The 21,599-nt window shown below is 41.5% G+C and overlaps 1 protein-coding gene across 2 annotated transcripts in view; it reads right to left on the bottom strand.

The window, feature by feature from the left end:
* The window catches only part of MYRIP (myosin VIIA and Rab interacting protein), a 224,014-nt gene that overhangs the window by 105,959 nt on the left and 96,456 nt on the right, over positions 1 to 21,599 (bottom strand). The window contains exon 3 of one of the 2 annotated variants that reach the window (XM_057555467.1): positions 10,509 to 10,730. In XM_057555467.1, the coding sequence (XP_057411450.1) occupies positions 10,509 to 10,730 (222 nt within the window). Of the gene's footprint in view, positions 1 to 10,508; positions 10,731 to 21,599 lie in introns of those variants that run through there. The other variant, XM_057555468.1, reaches the window with a different exon arrangement.

The following is a 21,599-nucleotide window of genomic DNA, read 5'->3' as shown; positions in this document are numbered from 1 at the left end:
TCAGCCTCATGCCCCACACCAGGTGGGGACAGGTCATATGCAAAGGCAGATTCCTCTTTTTCCCAACCATCTTGGGGAGTTACACTGCCCTCTAAGTCCAAGATCACGATGCTGTCTGAACACAATCACCACCCTTCGCGACATCAGCAAATTCCAGCACTGAGCACTGGGCCAGCTCCTCACTGGCTAGTCCCTAGGCTCTCTGAGGAATGTGTCACAGGGGTCCCTAATCACTGTCAGTCTCTCAGGAGGGGCCCAGAAAGGTCAGGGATTTGGCACAAGTTCTCAAAGCTTACTACCAAGCAAGAAAACAGTCTGATTAGAAATAAAGCTGAGTATATTGATTTTTCTTGATGAAATTTTGAATGCAGCAAGTATTCATGGTGTGTTTTTCAGCATCCAGTAACATCACATGAGGCACTTATTAGTAAACCCTTGAGACAGAGATTGTCCCAAGGTCAAAAATAAAAGGATGGAGAGAAGCACTTTTACATTATTATTAGAGGTGCACATGGTCTCAGAAGTGACTTTCCTTGACCTTGTCCCATTGAAACAGACTCACAGGCTCTCACACATCCACATACACCTTGGCCTGAAGATCCTGTATATAATTTTAGAGAAGAAAACAGAACTTGACAGAAAGTGGTTTTTAGCGAAGCACATACAATTCTGCATAAGCATTGCCAAGGCCCTTGTAACACAATAAGCCCAGAAACATCCAACAAAGAGAAGCATGTCCTTTGGAACTAATGCATAAAAGCTTTATGATGATGATGACATTCCTGAGACGCTCATAAAAATTCTAACTCTCATGTCCCCTTTTAGCTTTGTTTATTTGTTTTGGGCCCTTGTTAGGGTTGATTTTTTTGAGCCGCAGACAAATCTAATGGCCACTTCTAGCATTGTGGCATACTCCAAATATATCTAGGACCAAAATTTTCCTGCTACATGAATACACCTCAGTCTCAGGCCCAGGAGCATCTCCGAGTCTTAAGAACCTGCATGGAAAGCTACTAATAAGCTCACAGATGGCTTTTGAGGGCTCCCAATGAAAAAGGACAACGTTGTAACAACTTCTGCAAACATCAATTTTTTCAGCTACAGAATTGGAATATTGGCTCCACGTATCTCACGGGTGGCTGAGAGGTTAAAACAACATAATGCAACCAAAAAATGCTTCTTCAATTTAATAAGGTCTGGCTGCATCCTTCTTAATGACCTAGACCTGAGTTTCAGTCTTCTCATTTTGCTTATCTTACTGTGTTTGGGGTCTCCTTTTCGCAGGCTGTAGGTTCGTAGTTCCTGTTTTTTTTGGTATCTGTCCCCAGTGGCTAAGGTTGGTTCAGTGGGTTGTGTAGGCTTCCTGGTGGAGGGGACTAGTGCCTGTGTTCTGGTGGATGAGGCTGGATCTTGTCTTTCTGGTGGGCAGGTACCACGTCTGGTGGTGTGTTTTGGGGTGTCTGTGGCCTTATTATGATTTTAGGCAGCCTGTCTGCTAATGGATGGGGCTGTGTTCCTGTCTTGCTAGTTGTTTGACATAGGGTGTCCAGCACTGTAGCTTGCTGGTCGTTCAGTGAAGCTGGGTCTTGGTGTTGAGATGGAAATCTCTGGGAGATTTTCGCCGTTTGGTATTACGTGGAGCTGGGAGGTCTCTTGTGGACCAGTGTCCTGAACTTGGCTCTCCCACCTCAGGGGCACAGCCCTGATGCCTGGCTGGAGCACCAAGAGCCTTTCATCCACACGGCTCAAGTCACCTTTGCCAGCGGAATCCTTCTTTCCGCTCTCCTATCCTAGACCTGAGTCAGGCATTAAGATGCTCTCAGACACAGGATGCTTTCAGGTCTGCTGGCTCACCCCTCAGGGCCTTTGCACTGCCTCTGGGTGCTCTCCCAGCACTTATACCAGCTCCGTATGGTTATGGTTGGGACTTTCCTGTCTTCCATATCAGACTCTGAGCTCTTGCAGGGCAGGGACCTCTTCCTGTTGTTCTTGGAGACACCCTTCTCCACTCAGGCCACTGCTATGCTGGGCAGGCTTGTTCCAGCTGCGGGGAGCTGTGAGCGCCTCTTGCCAACTCAGTGATAATATGTCGATAGCTCGAAAACATATATGGTGGGAATATTTACACTATGGAAATTGGCAAATACTACAAATCAAGCCTTCTTTATCCCTGGAGAGCCGGTTGTCAAAAATTCACCAGGACACCACTGACTCCAGGCCAGCTTTCTCACCTCATCCTTTTAACCTGACACATTCACGCTGGACAAATGTTCTCTGCAACAGAACCAAAATCTAGAGTGTCACGACACCCTCCCTTCTTGAAGCAGATGCTTCAGTTTGTACTCTCAGTTCTGTGATCTACTTGTCTGGCTTACTCCCCAGTGATGGCAACAATAACAACCGTAATAATAGCTAACATCTATTGGTACTTACTACGGGCCGGCGGCTGGGCTGAGCCCTGGCAGACATCTTTCACTGAGTCTTGTCCACAGCTCTGTGAGGCTGGCACTGTGTTACACTCATCTGGCCCAGGAGGAAAGCGAGGCTTTGGATCCTTGCCCACGGGCAGGCAGGGCCAGCATCAGAACCCAAACCAACTCAGCCACGTCACTCCTCTGTCACAGCCACACTGGGTCACTTGCCCTGCTACCCTCCTGTGGACCTTCTCCCCACGGTCATGTCTGTGCATGTCCAGCACTAGTCGCTGTGTTTCTATTTCCATCCATGTAGCAGTGGTATGAGGGGAGTTCATTGATTATGCTTTGTGGCACCTTATGAATTCCCTAACAGCCCCCAGTTTTCATCCTGGACTCAGGGCGTGGGCTGGCCCCCCTTGTCCCACCCTAGAGCTCTGAATGCCAACCGGCCTCAGTGCCCACCCTGAGATTCCCTTGCTGCTACACTCTTCCTTCTGGATTGAGGCTCCCAGGGGCCACAACTGTCCACATCACTTCTCTGAACCTGGCCTGGAGAACAGTCACTGGAGGTCCACTGCAGTAGGCACAGGGCTGCCTCAGTAATTACTCCCAGCACTACCCTAAACCAGCAAAAGCTCTATTTGATGGATAGTAGACTTGGGAACAGAGAGCTAGTATGGGGCCAGGCCAGGGTTTCAGCCAGGTGTGTATGATAGCAGGGGCTGGCATTCTTTCCACAACACCAGAGGTCCTGAGTGTAAGGCAGGGGACAGGCCTCTGGATGGCCAGGGGAGCCAATTCCCACTGCCATCTCCCGGCCCTGGCCCACAAAGCAGCAGGACCTGCCCTGGTGACCCTCTGGAGGGGCCCTGCAACTCATTCTCCCATACCAGCCCCTGGCAAGCAGGACCCTGCTATGGGTTGAGCTATAGCCCGCCCCTGTGCTGGGGAGGGCCTGCCCAAGGCATGAAATCCCCACGGCCACAAAGGTCTCATCCCTTGAAAGGCAGCCTCCAAGCAGTGAAAAGCAAGCTGTTTAACTCTGCTTTAAAGTGGCAGCTAAGCTAAGACCAGTTCAGCTCACTAGGGAACCATAGTCCATTCCTCCTGGGTCGTTGTGGACATCCTGCTTTGATTGCACCCTTTTTATTTTTAGTTTTAAGTTTTCTGACCTCCATGGTTTCAGTTGAGAAACCTGTCATCACCTGAATTGATCTTCCCTCATAAGAAATATATTGTTTATTTCTGGCTGCTTTCAAGATTTTAAATTTTTTCTTTAGTTTTTAAGTTTAATTATTATGTATCTTGCTATGGATCTGAATGTCTTTGGTTTTCCAAGTTGTGTGTTTATTTTGGTTTTCCAAGTTGTATGTTTATTTTTCAGGGTTTCAAGGACATATTCTGGCATTATTCTCAGAGAATGACCTTTTCTCCTCAAAATCAGCCAGTGAATTTATTTGGTTTTTATTTCCCTGGAGTACAACCCACAAGCCTTATCCAGCAGCTTCTAATTTTCTCCACTCATGCTTAAAAAAATCCTCTACTGCAATAAAAAGTGTAGCTGGAATACCTTTATGAGTGTGATTAGAAATGATGTCCTTGTCACAGGAGGGGCCATCCTCTGGCATACCCGCAGGGACTCGGCATGGCTTCCCAGCTGTGCCATTGGAGCTGGAGCCATCAGAGCCAGGGGCTGTGGACGGCACGTCCTTATAGTAAAAGAAATCAAAGTTCTTATCACCAGAGCCTTCTAGCCATGGGACAGACACCATGGTGGGCACAAATCATCCTTTCTCTAATCCTTTAGCAACCTTCTAAGCCCAGGGTCATGAATTCCCATTTTTCAGATGAGGAAAATGATGCTCAAAGATGCTCAGCAACTGGCCAGTAGCCACACAGCTGTTAAGTGACAGAGCCAGTGTAAATGTGCCAATAAATTTTAAAAAATTGTTTTATGGCAGTATTGCTTACCTATAGTAAAGTGCACTAATCTTAAGTGTCACAGTGAATGTTTACATATGTGCACACACATAAGACCACCACTTAAGTCAATGTATAGAACATTCTAATCACTCCAGGAGGCTTGCTGGGTCCCCTCCCATTCAGTAACCCCTTTTACTCCCAAGGGCCATCGCTATTCTGGTTTCTCTCATCATAGATCAGTTTGACCATTTCAGAACTCTACATCAATGGAATCATACAGCATGTGCCATCTGTATCTGTCTTCTTTGGCTCAACATCCATGGCGTTCATCCATAGCGTTGCGTGTATTGGTAGTTTCTTCTTTTTCATTCTATTTGATAACACACAGTGACCGTGACATGGCCTACCTACTGAATGGTGTATTACTTTCCCAAAAGTTAGAAATATAAGCTAGATTGATTAGAAGCAATGAAAAAAATTTAGTGCTTTATGATTGTACCTGAAAGGCACAGCTGACAAAGTTATTCAGCTTATTTGGAATTCATTACACTTCCTGAGTTTACAAGGCCATTCCTAGATGTCTCTTGAAGAATCTCATTTTAGAGGTGAAACAAATCATCTGAAGGACACACAGTCCCAGAAAATGCAGGTGTCTTCATGTGGTTTAATTTGAATGAGGCTCTGGAAGCTACTTGACTGGGGAGTTGGGGGTCCCTGGGTCAATTCTTTAGAAAAAAAATGAAATACTCTTTTCTTAATTATCTCATATCTTCACTTCTACTGGTGTAGACTATAAGCCTTTTCAGTTCTTTCCTTACCAACAAATTCATAAATACTCCCCTGACAGGGCTGCCTTTGAATTGCAGAGGCCATAATATTCTCTGATGATTTTATGGTGATTCTGAGAGCAATTCACACCTCAGGTAGGATTCCTAGGAATACTTATGACAGTACAGCTTACACAGCCCAGGCTGAAGTAGCCCATTTATATGGTAAATGCGTTGGCCCTCCCATCAGGTGATGCTGAATCAGTTTGCCTTCTTTAGGCCACTTGTTCCTGCTCTCAAATGAGAACTCAAGAAATTTAGCAGCAGTAGATTTTGGTCTTGATTTTAAGAGCTGTTTGTAGTCTTAAGAAATGAATACAGAAGAAAAAAAAAAGAGAAAGAAATGGATACAGCATCATCTTCTATAATAGTTCCTGCTAAACTTATTTGTCTTCATGCTGAATACTGCCTTTCCAAATTAAGGTTTATTTCTCTAGGACCTTTCTAAGGATTTACATCTTGTAAGGTTTTTATAAAGTGAAATGGATGTTCTTTGCTGGCTATCCCCCTCTTATACTGGGATATCAAATCCTTCTTTTCATTTCTTAAATTGATGTTCTGTGGACCTATTTGAGGGAACTTCAAATTTTTAACCACAAGGCTTATCCTAGGCTTGTGTATGTACTGTATGTATATCTGTGCTTTATGCATAAAAAGAGCAAGATTCCCTCTTCCCTACAAAGACCAAGTTTGGCCTGGTTGGGGGGGCATATAGTCCTGTTGAGAATGCACACTCTGGAGTCTGGAGCCAAACATTTGGGTTTGGATCCTGCTCCCACCCTTACTTGGAACAGTAACATGCCTCAGTGAGCTCAGCGTCTACAACTATAACGGGGGGGGGGGGGCTATCCACCTTGCAGGACCATAAAGTGGAGAGTGTTGGCATCTAATTAGCATTCTTTTCTGGAAGTCTACTCTCTGCCACCTGCAGCCTAGATTCAGCCCTACCTTGCCCGAGCTTTCCAGTCTGCCCATTGCTCCCCCTTCCTTTGTCCAGCCTGCCTTTGCCTCCTGTCCTCCCCTGCTGAACTCCTACTTCATGAAAGCCCAACTCAGGCATCCCTTCCTCTGGGACACCTGTCCTGCTGTTGCTATAACCACGGCCCCCCCACGGGGACTTCACAGTCTCTAGCAGAGCACTCTTCACTCACAGCTGCTCACGCACAGACTAATCTCCAGTTACCGTGGAAGCTGCCATGAGCAGTACTGAAATCTGTTTGACTCTTTAACCTTGGCCATTAACGTAGGCCTGGGCACTTGCTAAAGGAGAGAACCAGTGCCTCTGCTTATCAGAGAAATTTCAAAAAGATCAAAATTTCTGGTTAGGATTTAGCACTTTCACTGCCGTGGCTGGAGTTCAATTCCTGGTTGGGGCACTGAGATCCTGCAAACTGCTAGGTGCGGCCAAAAAAAAAAAGAAGAATTAAAAAAAAAAAAAGAATAAAAAAATTTAAAAAAAATTTTAAAAAGAATGAAAAAAAAAAAAGATCAAAATTTCAGGCTGGCCCCTTCCCCATAGGAACTGTCCTGAAACTTCTGCAAGGAGGCTTCAGGAAGAAAGGAGAAAAGGAACATTACAAACAAAAGGCACACCAAGAACTCGTACCAAAAAAATTATACGATAAACATCGCAAGTGAACATGTGAACAAACAGTTCTCCAGAAAATCAGTGATGGGCAGTAAAGAGTTGATTGCTTTAGCACAGGCCTCCTGTGTAGGCTGAACTCAGTAAGCATTTATGGAGGAAATAAGTGAAAAATATTTAATTTACCATGATGTGTGTCAGTGTGTATTTCCAGGAACAAGGACACTCTCTTATAAAGCTATATAAAGTGATCAATTTCAGGAAATTTAAAATTAATACAATACTATTCTACCATTATCCATATTCAAATGGTGTCAATTGTCCCAATGTCCTTTATAGCTATTTCCCCTCACCTCAAGAGTTGATTAAGAATTAGGCATGTCACTTGGGTATCGTTTCTTGTTAGTCTTCTTTAATCTAAACATTTCCTCAGTCTCTTTCTTTCATGACATCAATATTTTGAAGACTTCAAGCCAGTTATTTTGAATAATATTGCTCGGTGTGTCTTTGATGTTTCCCAAGATGAGATTTATTCTAAAATTTGGAAGGGTAGACTGTCTGTCACAGTACACGAATGAAACTTCCCACCAACATTCCTCAATTTTTTTCCCTTAAATTCTTCAATCTAGTCAAGAGATTTGTCAGTTGTACAGCTTTTTCACTGAACAGCCGTGGATAAGATGGGATTTTTCCAAGCACACAGTAACTTTCTTTGACTTGTTGCATCATGGTGTGTAAAGAAATCTCAAGAGCTCATTAACCAAAATAAACTACATGAAATTGGCACACAGTGCTGCCAACACAAATAATTCCATTGCCATTCAGGCTCCTTTGCCACATAAATATTCCACAAAATGTATACCTAGGAAGAATGCTCTCTGTTCAAAAAAGTGAAAACACTTCAAAGAAACCATCGCATACATAATTTTTAATATAAGAATTTACCCATGCTAATACAATATACACATTATTTTAAATGTCTCATCATATTCTGTCAAGTTGAATGTATCCTAACTTACTTCCTCTGTTCTATTGTTGGACATTTAGATTATTTCTGGGTTTTATATTACAAATAATCCAGTATATCTCATTTTTGTATTGAGAATTATTTTTGTATTAAAAATATTCCATTGTCTCTTTAGGTATAGGTTTTCAAAAATGAAATTACTGGGTAAAAGGACTTGAACATGCTAATGGCTCTTGATACACATTGGTAAAAGGTTATGCCCATTTCAACTTTGCCAGCAATGGACGAGAGTGCCTTTTTCAATCTACCCTTGCCAACACTGAAGAGAATGCTGAAAAAAAACACATTAATTTCATGAGAAAAAAAGCTACTTGAAGCATAAATCTCTATTCCCTTGCTTTCTATTGAGGTTCAACATTTCCCCATATACTTGTTAATCTGTGGATGTCCTCATCCCATAGTGATAATTTTTTAATATATCTTCTTTAGGGATATTGCAAACCCATTAGGATATCTGTAAAACATACTGTGGAGTTTATACTAAAAGGGCAGCATCCTAATTTATGAATCATGTGGACTGTGTAGAACACCAAGCAATAAGTGATCAGGTAGAAGTAAAGGATATTCGACTCCAAGTGAAAAGAAATGAAGGCTTAAGTTGTCTCAGAAAAACCAAAGCCAATGCCCCAGGCATAATCAGGAGATATGTTTTGATTTCAGTCCCAAGGATAATTTTTCTCTCTCATTCCCGGAAAACAATCTTCCAAACTAGTCTGTGTTAAAGGTAATAGCACAAAACAACAAAAATCAGAGAGAACAATTTTTATAATGAAGCAAAGAACTAAGAAGCCAATTTGTTTCCAAGGAAAGTAGAAATGCCATTCCTGAATCAGTTCGACACCAAATGATGACTGACGTGTGCATCTAGGCTCACTGAGAAAGTTCGGTTTCCTGCAGAAGATCTTAAACAACCAGTATATGTCCTTATTTATAATATTTGACTGAATCTATGCAATAAATGGTCAAGAAGATAAATTTTTATATAATAAAAAGATGACAAAGGGAATGATTCTGTAGTATCCCATTAGCTATATAACTTCTAAAATAAGTAATCCATCATCATTCTATAATAAATTCACTGATGTTTATTAATCTCCCAAAGCTAAAAATTTTAAACTAACACTGACAACAGAAATATGTTTTAATGCAAAACATATGGAGAAAACAAACTGACGAAGCACAAACCATCTGTTCATAATTAGAGCAGTGACCATTACAAGGGAATTTTCATTTAAAATTCTTAAAATGCTTTTACTATAATAAATAACCAAACAGAACCCTAGGACAGGTAGACTCTTTTTCACTGTGATGAGAAAGAGGAAAGCTGAAGTTTTGGACTACCACCATTTTTACAGTGATTTGACATTATCTGTGTCCTCCCCAAGGAAGCCTACATTCTAATCTGAGTCCCTCCTGTAGAACCACACCACAAACAGGCCCGGGTGCTTGATATAGTCATTTACTTCTGACACAATTGGTTAATATTATCACATGGATGTCTACCCTGTATTCCTAGTACCTTAATTTTCTGTGAGCAAGAATTTTTATTATTATAATTATTCATGGCTCTATAGTATCTCAAAAAACATATGCATATGGTAGCTACTGGATAAACAGCTAGAAATTAAACCAATGCACCAAAAATGGGATTAATTTACATAGGAAAGGAAAACTATGTCATAGGCAGTGGGGAGTGAAACATGAGTCTAAAAAGCAGTCATCTCTGCAAATTCACAGAGCTGCTATCCACTATTTTACTGGGATTTCACACAATACACACACAGGTATTCTTCATGTAGTTTGACATATACAGTGTTTTAAAATCCAATTGCTCGAATATGAATATGCTGAAAGAATATCCCAGAGAGTAATATCCTAAAGTAAATCACTTCTAAACCAAGGTGAATTTCAGACTGCACAAGGAGCAGAGAAGTTGATGGTCAAAGTGGATGGCAGCACAAAGTGACCCCAAACATCATCCCCCAGCAAGACACCAGCTTTTGCCAGGTATTTAGTCTAAACAATCTATTGGAAACTAATTTTTTTGTTGGTTTCAAGAAACTGGGCAGGTTTTAAAAGCTGTTATTTATCTGAAATTTTCCATACTTGATTCGAGTCAAAATATTCCTTAAATGTTTCCCATGGTGAATTTGGCAGTGTGTCTTGTACAATGCTGAGCGGTTACACAGCTTGTTACTACAGAAATAAACTCTTCTGAGGCATCCTTCAAAATGTAACAGACTGTCAGCCCACAGGCCATACATCTGAGGCACTTTGACCTAGACATACTTCTCTATCAAACTGAGACTTAGAGAAATTTCAAGAAGCAAAACCTGCCCCATGAATCGTGGACTTCTTTCCTGGACAGGTTCTTATGATGGACTTGAATAATATGGAAAAACAGGAAATGAGCTCAGCTTTTGCATCTTCTTTGATTTCAGACAATAATAATCCCAAGACTCCTGGCGATGTCCCCACAGGACATCATACAGGATCGAACCAGTGAAATTCCCAGCTTCTCCTCAGCATCCTCTTTCTGCTAACTTTAATTAAACAAGTTTGGGTGTGTTCTATCTGCGTTAGACGCACTGAATGTAGAAGACTGCTTAGTAAACCTCCCCTTTCTTAAAAACTAATGCCGATCAATCAATCACTGTCGGCCCCACCTGGTTGAAGGAAGATGGTGCCTCCAGTTAGCTGAGACCCTAAGGGTGCACTTGGCCACTCACCTCGCCTGCTGGCAGACGCAGCAGATCCACATCTTCTCGTGCTTCTGGTAGGAGCAGCAGCTCTTGCAGACGTTGAACTTACAGTCCCCACACCGGCGCTTGGTGTTGACAAGGAAGGTGAAGGGTGAGCAGCAGCGCATACAGCAGTGCTCCACGAACTTCTGGTGCTTGGAGAGGATGCTGCACTTGCTGCCTTCCTCATCCAGCTTCTGCTTCATCTCGCTGGGGAGCCAGGTTGGGGAAAGGGTGAGGAGAAGAGAAACAGCACGTCAGGTCAGGGGGCTCCCTCCCTAAAGCACACCACCCTGGCCCTCCCATATGGCAAGCTACCATGTAGGATCTTCCTGTAAAACACAGAAAGATCAATGGCTTCACATAATATCCAGAGAGGAACCCTAATGGTGGATTAATTTTGTGTTCTTCTATATGTCATATTTTTTATAAGAAAGCACAAAGCCTTATTGCTTATATTTCAGACACTAGTTTTAAATACAAATTATTATAAAACTAAGCACATTAAAAAGAAATCCTTTAGCTTAATTAATGTCTTTTTAAAGGAGCAGGAGATCATTTATGTTAAAATATTAATCCTTAAAACAGCCCTGCTGGGAATATGATAAATGCAATCCTGGCCCTTAATATCCCTGGAAACTGAAGCACCAGGGATTTTAAAAGCTTTCAAATCAATGTAAGTCAATAAAGATTCTCTGGGTGATGGGCTAATCCTAAACACTGGTGACTCAGAGTTGGATAAAAGTTAACCCCCTTCTTCCAAAGAGCTCATGGATGTTCTGGGCACACAACTGGTCATAGTAATGTAAAACACAACATTGCGTGCACTTTTCTCTACACTCTGAGGAGGAAAGGAGAAACACTAAGAGGCAAGGATCTACCCCAAACACACTGAATTACCCAGGATAAAACTGACCGGAAGTAACCAAGTTATTCTACCTTGGCAAATTTGAGTTGTTTTTTCCTGTTCAAAGATGCACACCCACAAAGAATAACAGAAAATAATTATTTTTTTCTGTATCCATTTCGTGATTGTGCAGTTCACCCCAGGTGAATCTATGATGTGTGTGGCAAGTATTTTCTTTCATTTTGAACTTGTCTTTTCAACTTTGCTTATGGTGTCTTTCATCATTTAGAAGCATTTAATTTTTCTGTAGTTAAATTGGTCAGTCTTTTCTTCTATGGCTTCTGAGTGTTACATCTTGCGTATTACTCCCCCCACCCTCTACCAACCACTAATCTACTTTCTATTTCTTTGAATTTGCCTATTCTGGACACTTAATGTAAATGGAATCATACCATATGTGTTTAAGGTTCATCCATGTGACAGCACGTATCAGAGTTTCATTCCTTTTTACGGCCAAGTAATAGTCCATTTACAGATACACCATATTTTATTTATCCATTCATTGACTGATAGACATCTGGGTTGTTTCTACTTTTTTGGCTATTTTGAATAATGCTGCTATTGACATTCATGTATAAGTTTTTGTGTGGACGTATCTTTTCAATCCCAGGAGTGGAATTACTGGGACATATGGTAATGCTAAATGTTTAAACTTTTAAGAAACTACCAGAGTGTTTTCCAGATCACTGCTCCATCTTACATCCCACCAGCAACATATGAGGGTTCTGATTCTTCTGCATACTCACCAACACTTGTTATTGTCTGCCTTTTTTATTATAGCCATCCTAGGGGGTTTGAGGTGGTATCTAATTGTGCTTTTGATTTGCATTTCCCTACTAGCTATTTGTACGTAGTCTTTGGAGAAAAGTCTATTCAAATCTTTTGCCCATTTTAAAATTAGAATATTTATCTTTTTCATCATTGTGTTATAAGAGTTCTTTATAATATTCTGGATACAAGTCCCTTATCAGATATATGATTGGCAAATATTTTCTCTTTCTTATATTAAACCTTATATTTTATTAGTATTTTTAGGTGTTTTTAGTACAAAGAAGGGCTGCACTAGCTCATCCCAGCCTGCTACTAGAATGGGAAACCTACATATGGTTTTATAATCTAATTTTTCACTTAACAAAAACACATCATAAACATCTTTCCATGAAAATTCAAAGAGTGTTTGCAGCTCTAGCTTTCAGGTCCCCTGAGCTGGCTTACACGGCTGCCAATATACGCACAGGGCTTACTGCTCTGCACTGCGGTGCCCGATACTCATTTGTTGCTTGAGCATTAGAAGGGGAGACTACATCAGGCCAGCTGATAATTCTACAGGGTAAAATATTGTGTATGTATACTTGGCTGAACAAAATATTTACAGGGAAATATTTACAGGACAGAGGTCTTTTTTCTTAAGACATGAAGATGTTGTTATCCAGTTCCTCAGATTTAGAATAGAAGGTGAGCTAAGTTACCAACGACTCTGACCTCTGTAAACAATATAAGAACAGCCTCAGCAATTGACCTTCTTCTATTGATATTTCAAAGACACTGAATTAAATAGGATAAAACACCCAGGAAGGAAAGTCTTTAGGGATCAAAAAAAGCTCTGTGAACTCAATGCACAAGATCATTTGAGCTTTATGAGTTTTGTTTCCTGATACACAGGACTGCAAATGCCAATGGTATTTAAAAACCCACTGAGAGTCTAATGATAAAACTGTACCAATTCCTCCAAAGTTTGTTCCAAGCAAATGGAGTGTTTTGAATCACAGGCTCAGTGGAGGAATAGAATGCCCTTCTTGTGAACCATCTCTCGCTTCTCAGATTCTACTGCCCTATAGTACCTCATGGGAGAGGTCACTGAAGAACTGTATAGGATAACCTATAGTGGCTAACTGCAGAATCAACCAAGAATTATGCAAGACCAGGTACCTGCACTGAAATGTCCTGGGAAGGACCAGGCCCCCAAATGGTCAGCCATGTGGGAAAGAGTGATGGGTTTAGAGTCAGTGGCTGGGGTGTAGAGCTGAGCTCAGTCACTTCCCAAAGATCCCTCCAACCTTTCTGAGCCTCTGCCTTCTGAGAGGCAACAGTAATTCCTACTTCACAGAGTTGCCAGAGGTTTTAGGTGAGCAAAACAACATTAAGCAAATAGTAGTTTTCATTCTGATTAGCAAGAAATCCAGTGGTCTCAGTACCCATAACATTTGTTCACACTTGTTTCTATGTCAAGAAAGTTTTGTGATAGTATCTAGGCAAAAAGGCTCAATATGTATTTGTTGCTTGAGCACTGAGTGATAGTGGGTGTGAAGTGGCATCTCATTGTGGTTTTGACTTGCATTTCCCAAATGACTAATGATGTTGAACATGGTTAGTCTGGTCTTTAGCAATGTCATCTAACATCTGGTTTAGCCTCTGCCTGATACATCACTCTGCAACGGACATATGAAAAGCTTATCAACATTTCATGGTTTCTGGGTCCACTGCGATGCCAGTTGTGATTCTCACCACGTGTTGAGAATGCATGCAGGCTCAGTGGGGCTAGAGTGTCATAAGTTAGCTGTGTCTGCCATAGGTGTAGCAGGGAGAATGATGGCATATATGTCACTTGTTTGCTATCAAAGAGACAGTAATTCTAGCCCATAGCTATGAGCCACCACTCCATGGTCACAGGCACTGTTGTCTAGATTGCCAATTATTCACTCAGTTCACACTCACTGAGTACCTACTATTCCAGGTGCTAGGGATAAAAAGAAAACAGGACATGGTCCCTCCTCTTCATGAAACATGTATTAAAGTGGGGATTCAAATGATTACAAACTAAATAAAATATAAAACAATTATAAGTTGTAAGACATTCTATTACAGAATAATCAGGGCACTTAGACTGAGAATGACATGGCAACCTACTTTAGACTGGGTGGTGACAGAAGTCTTCTTTGGGGAGGTGACATTTAAGTTGAGACTACAGGTTGAGAAGGGGCTAGCGCGACAGGAAAAAAATTAGCATAACAGGCAGAGGGAACAGCAGAGGAAAAGAGCTTAATGTTGGGGAAAGGGGAGGGAAGACAAGACACAGGCCCTGGAAAGGAGTTTGGATCTTATCCTACGTGCAGTGGGAAGTTATTGAGGCCGGTGAGCAGGAACAGAGCAGGATCCAATTTCCATTGTAATAGCACCTGCTGTTACATTAAGGCCGACTCCTAGGGGGCCATGTGTGGAAGCCTGGAGAGCAATGCATTCATTCATAGGTAGCTGGCTGAGGTTTGGACCAGGGTAGGAGCAGAGGAGATGGAGAGGAGTGGACAGATGCACGGCACACCTGCTGAAGGATCTGACACGGGGGCGGAGGGAAAGAATGAACCAAGAACCATTCTCAGGTTTACAGCTTTTGTGGGGAGTGAAGCTGTTTATGGAGCAAGGGAAGACTACGATAGTAGAAGCATGTTTTACTGAAAACTGTGAGGCATCTAAAGGGATTTGCCTGGTGGACAATTGATAGGTGTTTGTGCATCTCAGAGGAGGGATCTGGGCCAACTGTGTAAGTTTGGGAATTATCTTCAGACACATCTCCATAAATATAGGAATGGATGAGTCACCCTAGGGAAGAGAGGGCAGCAAGGGGAAAATAAGAGAGCATAGAAACAAGCCAGGGAAACCCCAAATGTTTAAACTCAGGCTGAAACTTGAAGAGGCGTAGCCAGACAAAGAGACTGAGAAAGACACCAAAGGAAGAAGATGTTTCAGAGAGAGAATGGCTGACTGTGTCTGCCGTGAAGGCAGAGAAGTGTCCACTGGATTTGGCAACAGGGAGGTCACAGGTGGCCCTGACAAAAGCAATTTCACTGTGAGGGGGGTAGGGGGAGTGAGGCAGGAGCTACTGCTGTGGACTGCAGGATGAACAGGAGGTGAGGTAGCGGATCAATCACGGAATGACTCTGCCAGTAATGTTATAAATGCTAAGAGCAAGGCTCCAGAGGGTGAACCCAATTGATAGGAATAATAGTAGTCATAATAATTTAAAAGTATGTTTTGCTTTTAATCTGTCATGGGTAATATCACTCTCTCACTGTGTAATTTCAGGCAGAATCATTTTGCTGCCCCCTGATGGTGTTATCAAAATCATTTAAGGTTAATAGAGTTCACTGTATCACAGTACAGAAAATAAACACTTAAAGATTCCCTCTGGATGGTGGAGTTAATAGACACACACCAAATACACTGTGATTACCAGCTCTGAAAGGAAGCAGACCATTTTAAACCAGAACTTTGGACGGTCCCTTTAGCCCCATAAACCAGAGCATCATGTTTCGTATGAGCATTGCCTGTAAGGAGTTATGGGAGCTCCATCAACCTGAAATTCTTCAGACAGCTCAATAAACAATGGATGCTGGGGAGAGGGTGAGGGGCACTGGCTCTGCTCCTGATGGCTCAAGGGGGTGAGGGCTGGGATGGTTAAAACCTTTCTGTATCTTGAAACATTTTTGCTGGTTACCATCACTATGTAAGAAGAATAATGATATTGAAAAATTTGGGGTCACTAAAGAGAGCCATAGTTTATATTTAACATGTTCAACCTCTAATCTACGAAGGAATTTACCATCACAATTCAGAAAAAAAGGTGGTAAAATGAATGCACATTTACGTAAATAACCTCTATGGAATCCACTGAAGTTTAAGTAAAAAGAATGGAAACAGACAGTAAGCTCCACGTTTCATAAAACGAAGGAATTCCCACAACCCGCCACTTCTAAAATAGACTATGGAAGAAGTTTAGTGATATTTGGGATCTGGAGGGAAGATGGTGAAATCAGACACACATCCTACCTTGTGCAGACAGAGGTATCGAAATACAAATGAGGGTACCCCAGGGGCATTATAATTCTTTCCTTGAAAAGAAGAATGGCCAGGTCACCAGAGAAGCTGGGACCTTCACCCTGTGGACTCACGTCAATATCACAGTGTATCAGAGTTTCATTACAAGCCCAGGCTGGCCAGGAGCACGTGAAAAAGAAAACCCAAAGGGCATCTAGCCTGCAAGAGGGGTCACACCTCCACGGTGGTAGGCTCATCAAATCAGATGGGAAATGTCTGGGAGGGACATCCCCAGCTGAAGCTGATTACCATCCCAGCTCACTTACCTTCCAGCATCGTCCCTGTCACCTGCAAACAGTTAGGTCTGCTTTCCCTCCTGGGTTTTCACAAAGCAGTTATTCAATCACTACCTTCACAACTCAGGAAAGTAGGGAGGGCAATCATATTTCCCACCTCCTCAAATTAGCCATAGTGCATGAAACAGAACAGACCCTCCATTTAACAGCTGTGAATGACTTCACTTAAGCAGTAGCCCAAGAGGAATGGAGGTGTGGGGGCTGAGAATAAAAGAGGCTGACAGAGAATGTTCTAGATACAAAATAAATAATACAAAATAAAGCAAGCTTTCCTTTCCACCAACCTTGCCTCTTTATTGGCTTTTTAAAAAATTTATTTATTTTATTTTATCTTTGGCTGCATTGGGTCTGTGTTGCTGCGCGCGGGCTTTCTCTAGTTGCGGCGAGCGGGGGCTACTCTTCATTGTGGTGTGCAGGCTTCTCATCGCAGTGTCTTCTCTTATTGCAGAGCACGGGCTCTAGGCGCACGGGCTTCAGTAGTTGTGGCACGTGGGCTCAGTAGTTGTGGCTCGCGGGCTCTAGAGCGCAGGCTCAGTAGTTATGGCGCACAGGCTTAGTTGCTCCACGGCATGTGGGATCTTCCCGGACCAGGGCTTGAACCCGTGTCCCCTTCATTGGCAGGTGGATTCTTAACCACTGTGCCACCAGGGAAGCCCTTTATTGACTTTTGAGTGGCGAGCACCTAGTCCCACTTTCCGTAACAGATTTTGGCTCCCAATGTGAGGCCGCACTCTCGTGGTATCTGGCTCCCTGGGGTTTTCCTGAGTAGAGCTGCCAGCCATGACGACATGCCGGGATGGTTGTGATGAGCCCACTGCTTGTGGCTAGCTGGTCCTGAGAGGGGACTTGCGGGGATGTTCCTAGTAGGTGCTGAAACCATTTGTTTCGGGGATTCTCCCTGTTTCTTCCATGCTGGGCAATGACTGCCAGCATAGGCTTTTTCCTTGGTGGAACAGAAACATGCATCGGAAAGAGCTGACAAGCTCCAAGACTAAGTCTACCGGTGTGCACCTGGGCAAACTTCTCTTCTGAGCATGAAGTGCTATTTGGGCATTTGAGAGTTGAGGATCATTTGTGAGCACGAGGTGCTATTTGGGCATTTTGCCAATTGGTTCCGACGTGTGTCTGACATTGAGGACCCTTTGTGTTGGGGAAATGTTTGTTTGGGACTCCATATCGGTTATCGTCTTGGAGGATTTGTGACAGTTCTGTCTTTTGGTGTGTAAGTGTGTATTCCATTTGTGTGATTGGTATTCTCATTGCCTTTTGTAAAATTGGAAATTCAGGTTCAATTCAGTAAGAAAAATTTTAGCTATGAACCTATGACTAAGAAAAACAAAGATGATTTTTTTTTTAACACGGTGTAGCTAACAGTATTCTTCAGAGAAAATTGGTTAAGATGAAACTCTTTTGAAACTCCAAAACTGGTTCTTTTTGCATATGCAGTTAGAGAAAGCTAGCTTGATAAAAATAATGTTTTCAGAATTCTGACCCTGAGAGAAAAAAAATATGCCTAGGAGAAAGCTTGAAGCTAACTCTTATCATGTCCTTGAAATGCAAACACAGCCCATTCTGCCTGACACTTCAGCCTTGGGTTAATTAGTAGAACTTCAAAAGATGTTTGGGTTCATCACTTATTTGCAAAGCAGAAATAGAGACACAGACATAGAGAACAAACGTATGGATACCAAGGGGGTAAGGGAGGGTGGGATGAATTGGGAGACTGGGATTGACATATGTACACTACTATGTATAAAATAGATAACTAATGAGAACCTACTGTATAGCACAGGGAACTCTATTCAATGCTCTGTGGTGACCTCAATGGGAAGGAAATCCAAAAAAGAGGGGATATATGTATACGTATAGCTGATTCACTTTGCTGTACAATAGAAACTAACACAACATTGTAAAGCAACTACAATAAAAATTAATTAAAAAAAAGATGTTTGGGTTCATTAAACACGCATCTTGTACCACATTAAAGAGAAACTGTGCTATGAGAAAAATGTATGTTTTTAGAGGTTATGGAATATGTTCTTAAGTTTGCCAATCAGAAAATGCTGATATAACAAACAGTTCAATGACGTTTCTTGGTGTTATTAAGGTCTTTTATTTTTTATTTATTTATTTTTTTTATAGGAATCCTTCCATGGGTGTTTTGCTATCTTGCTCTCCATTTTTTAAAAATTAATTAATTAATTAATTAATTTTTTTGTCTGTGTTGGGTCTTTGTTTCTGTGCGAGGGCTTTCTCTAGTTGCGGCAAGCGGGGGCCATTCTTCATCGCGGTGCGCGGGCCCCTCACTATCGCGGCCTCTCCCGTTGCGGAGCACAGGCTCCAGACGCGCAGGCTCAGCAGTTGTGGCTCACGGGCCTAGCCGCCCCGTGGCACGTGGGATCCCCCCAGACCAGGGCTTGAACCCGTGTCCCCTGCATTAGCAGGCAGATTCTCAACCACTGCGCCACCAGGGAAGCCCCTGTTAAGGTCTTTTAAAGGTTAAAAATTGTAATATGTAGAAATGATAGGGGAAGCATTTCAGTGTGTAAAGCAAGTAGGATATGTGTTGTCAGTGAGAGAAGGTATAAAAAAATGAAAATATTTTTGCTGAGGGATAAAAGAAGGATTAATTTTGTCCTAAAGCTGGTTGTTTCTGGATGGGAAAAAAAAGAAGAAAGTGATAAAAGTTTGTAAAAAAAAAAGGAACTTCCAGAAAAGAATTTTGTACGTTGTTAAGATAACGATTAGATCGAATTTAATTAGATAAATGAATTTTGTTATTAATAGTAAACTGATGCAAGACTGAGTTTGGTTTTCTCTCCGTTAAGAGAACAAAGTTTTTCTAAACAAATTAGGATTATTTGGTATGTTAAATTATACAGAAAACATTGTCAAATAATAATGATAAACATTCTTAGGTTATATACATATCACTATAAGTGTTCTAGAAGTTATATGAAGTTTCTAAAATTTGAGTATGTTCTGGCATTATGTTTCAGTCATACTTCTAGTTATAAATTGTCTAGTGAAGTTGTCACAGAGTATAACTTAACTACTTATGATGTGTACTTGCTGGCTTTAAGACTTGCTGGCTTTAAGTCTACTGCTTGAAGCACATGTACAATGTTTGTGTGACAATTGGGTATAATTGATAAAATGTATAGGCTATAAAATGTTTCCCCGTCAGCATACCTCTGTACTGGTTTGTTATGTCTGATTAGTTTTTCCCCAACGTGAATAACTAGGCCGATATATAAACAAAAAGTAGGCCTAGCACCAAGGGACATGAATAGACCCAGATCTGGCAACTGAGCCACTCTGGCAATGTTGGAAAAATACATTGATTATCAATGCTCTCATGGAAGGATTTGCTATTAAAAAGGGAAAATGGTGGAAGAAATTTTCCCATATTGAGGTATGGGGAAGTCATCCTGGCTTATACATGATTAAATTAAACTTTAGGCTAACCAAAACAGCCTGTTTGTGGCCTATTAAACATATATTGTACATCTGCTTTAACCATTAAGGAAAAAAAACACATTCAGAGAATAATACAAGGATGCATTTTGATTATTATCCTCATTGTAATATATCTGCTAATTTTCAAATGTTTGTCCAAGTACTATGACAAAGTAATCAAAGAGGGAGGTAATGTTTTCACATTACAAAATATTGATGCTAAGCTTGGAACTCGAGATTATTTACAACTCTATGTCCATTCCCCAAATTAGGCAGGACTATGCCCCACTTCAGCAGGAAGTAGCCACAGTGGTTGCTGCCCCATTCCCTCAAAGATTTGGGGGAAATTGGAACAGAAATTAAACTAAAACCAAGGTCCCCTGCCAAGTTTATGATTAACCTCTCTATCCAAAACTCCCTTTCTGGTTCTGTACCTGTCCCTCCTCAAGATTGAGGAATATCAAAGAAAAGGTGGGTTTGAAATGGAGCAGGACCCTATGGTCCTTCCCCCACATGTTTTCCACCTGCCTTTTGTCTATGGAAAAACTTTAGCCAAAGAATAAGTTTAATCAGAGAAGTGATAAAATGCAGAAGCAAAGGAAAGCAGTCACGCAAGACACAATAATAACAGTTTAGTCATTAAGCAAAGTCAAGGGCATTTAGTTCCTCCTCAAGGGCTATAGATAATATTCAAAGCCATATCCTTTGAGCTGTTTTATAGATACTGAAAACTCCACCAGGTGGAAGATGTTAACTACACGATGACCAGACTGTAGCCATGACATAAGCTTCCACATGAGTCCGCACCCCCCACCCCTTTGCCAGCCTCTGAAATAGAGCAAACTTTTCTTTCCACCAGCTGTGCCTCTTTATTGACTTTTGAGAGGTAAGCAGCCAAACCCCACTTTCAGTAACAGTATGTATATATTTTAATATTTTGAAGCCAGCAGTAGGTTAACCTGAGCTGACCAGGGTCACTGACCACTGTGTGCTGGGCAGATTCACAAGAAAGCTGCTCCTGCTGTTTACAGTGGACAGAGGAGCATAACTAAAGTTGTGAGACAAACTGGAAATAGGGTGACCATGTATAACTACCAATCCATGTGTCTCTAGATCCCCATCATATTATAAAATACGTATGAAAAAATATATACAAAGTAAACTGGATATTAACATTGTTACAAGACCACATCTGTAAGTCCTGATTTCAAATAATTTTGCTCATTAATATGGCTTCATTTCATTATTTAACTCATGGGATTTATAAGTAAATATACATTTGAATGTGAAGTAAATTTATGGAAATAAAAAAGTGCTTTTATATCTTTACATACTAGGAACTGGCCTGAGGTTTTATTTTTCAGATGGTTCCTTCACTTAGATTGAAAGTCACTGAATGAGGATGGCTTGAGGCTGTAGCTTTTGAGCTTTCTCATTTTATGTATTTAATTGTTTGTTTGTTTGGTTTTTTGCCTAAAAGAGCTTCTAAAGTTGGAGTGGGGATTGTTTATCTTCCATATGCCCCAGGATTTCTACTTTCCTGCT

This window comes from Balaenoptera acutorostrata, chromosome 10 (genome assembly GCF_949987535.1).
Source record: "Balaenoptera acutorostrata chromosome 10, mBalAcu1.1, whole genome shotgun sequence".
In the NCBI taxonomy this organism is placed as follows: domain Eukaryota; kingdom Metazoa; phylum Chordata; class Mammalia; order Artiodactyla; family Balaenopteridae; genus Balaenoptera; species Balaenoptera acutorostrata.
The sequence above is the reverse complement of the archived record's forward strand: the minus strand, read 5'-3'. Positions and strand labels throughout refer to the sequence as shown.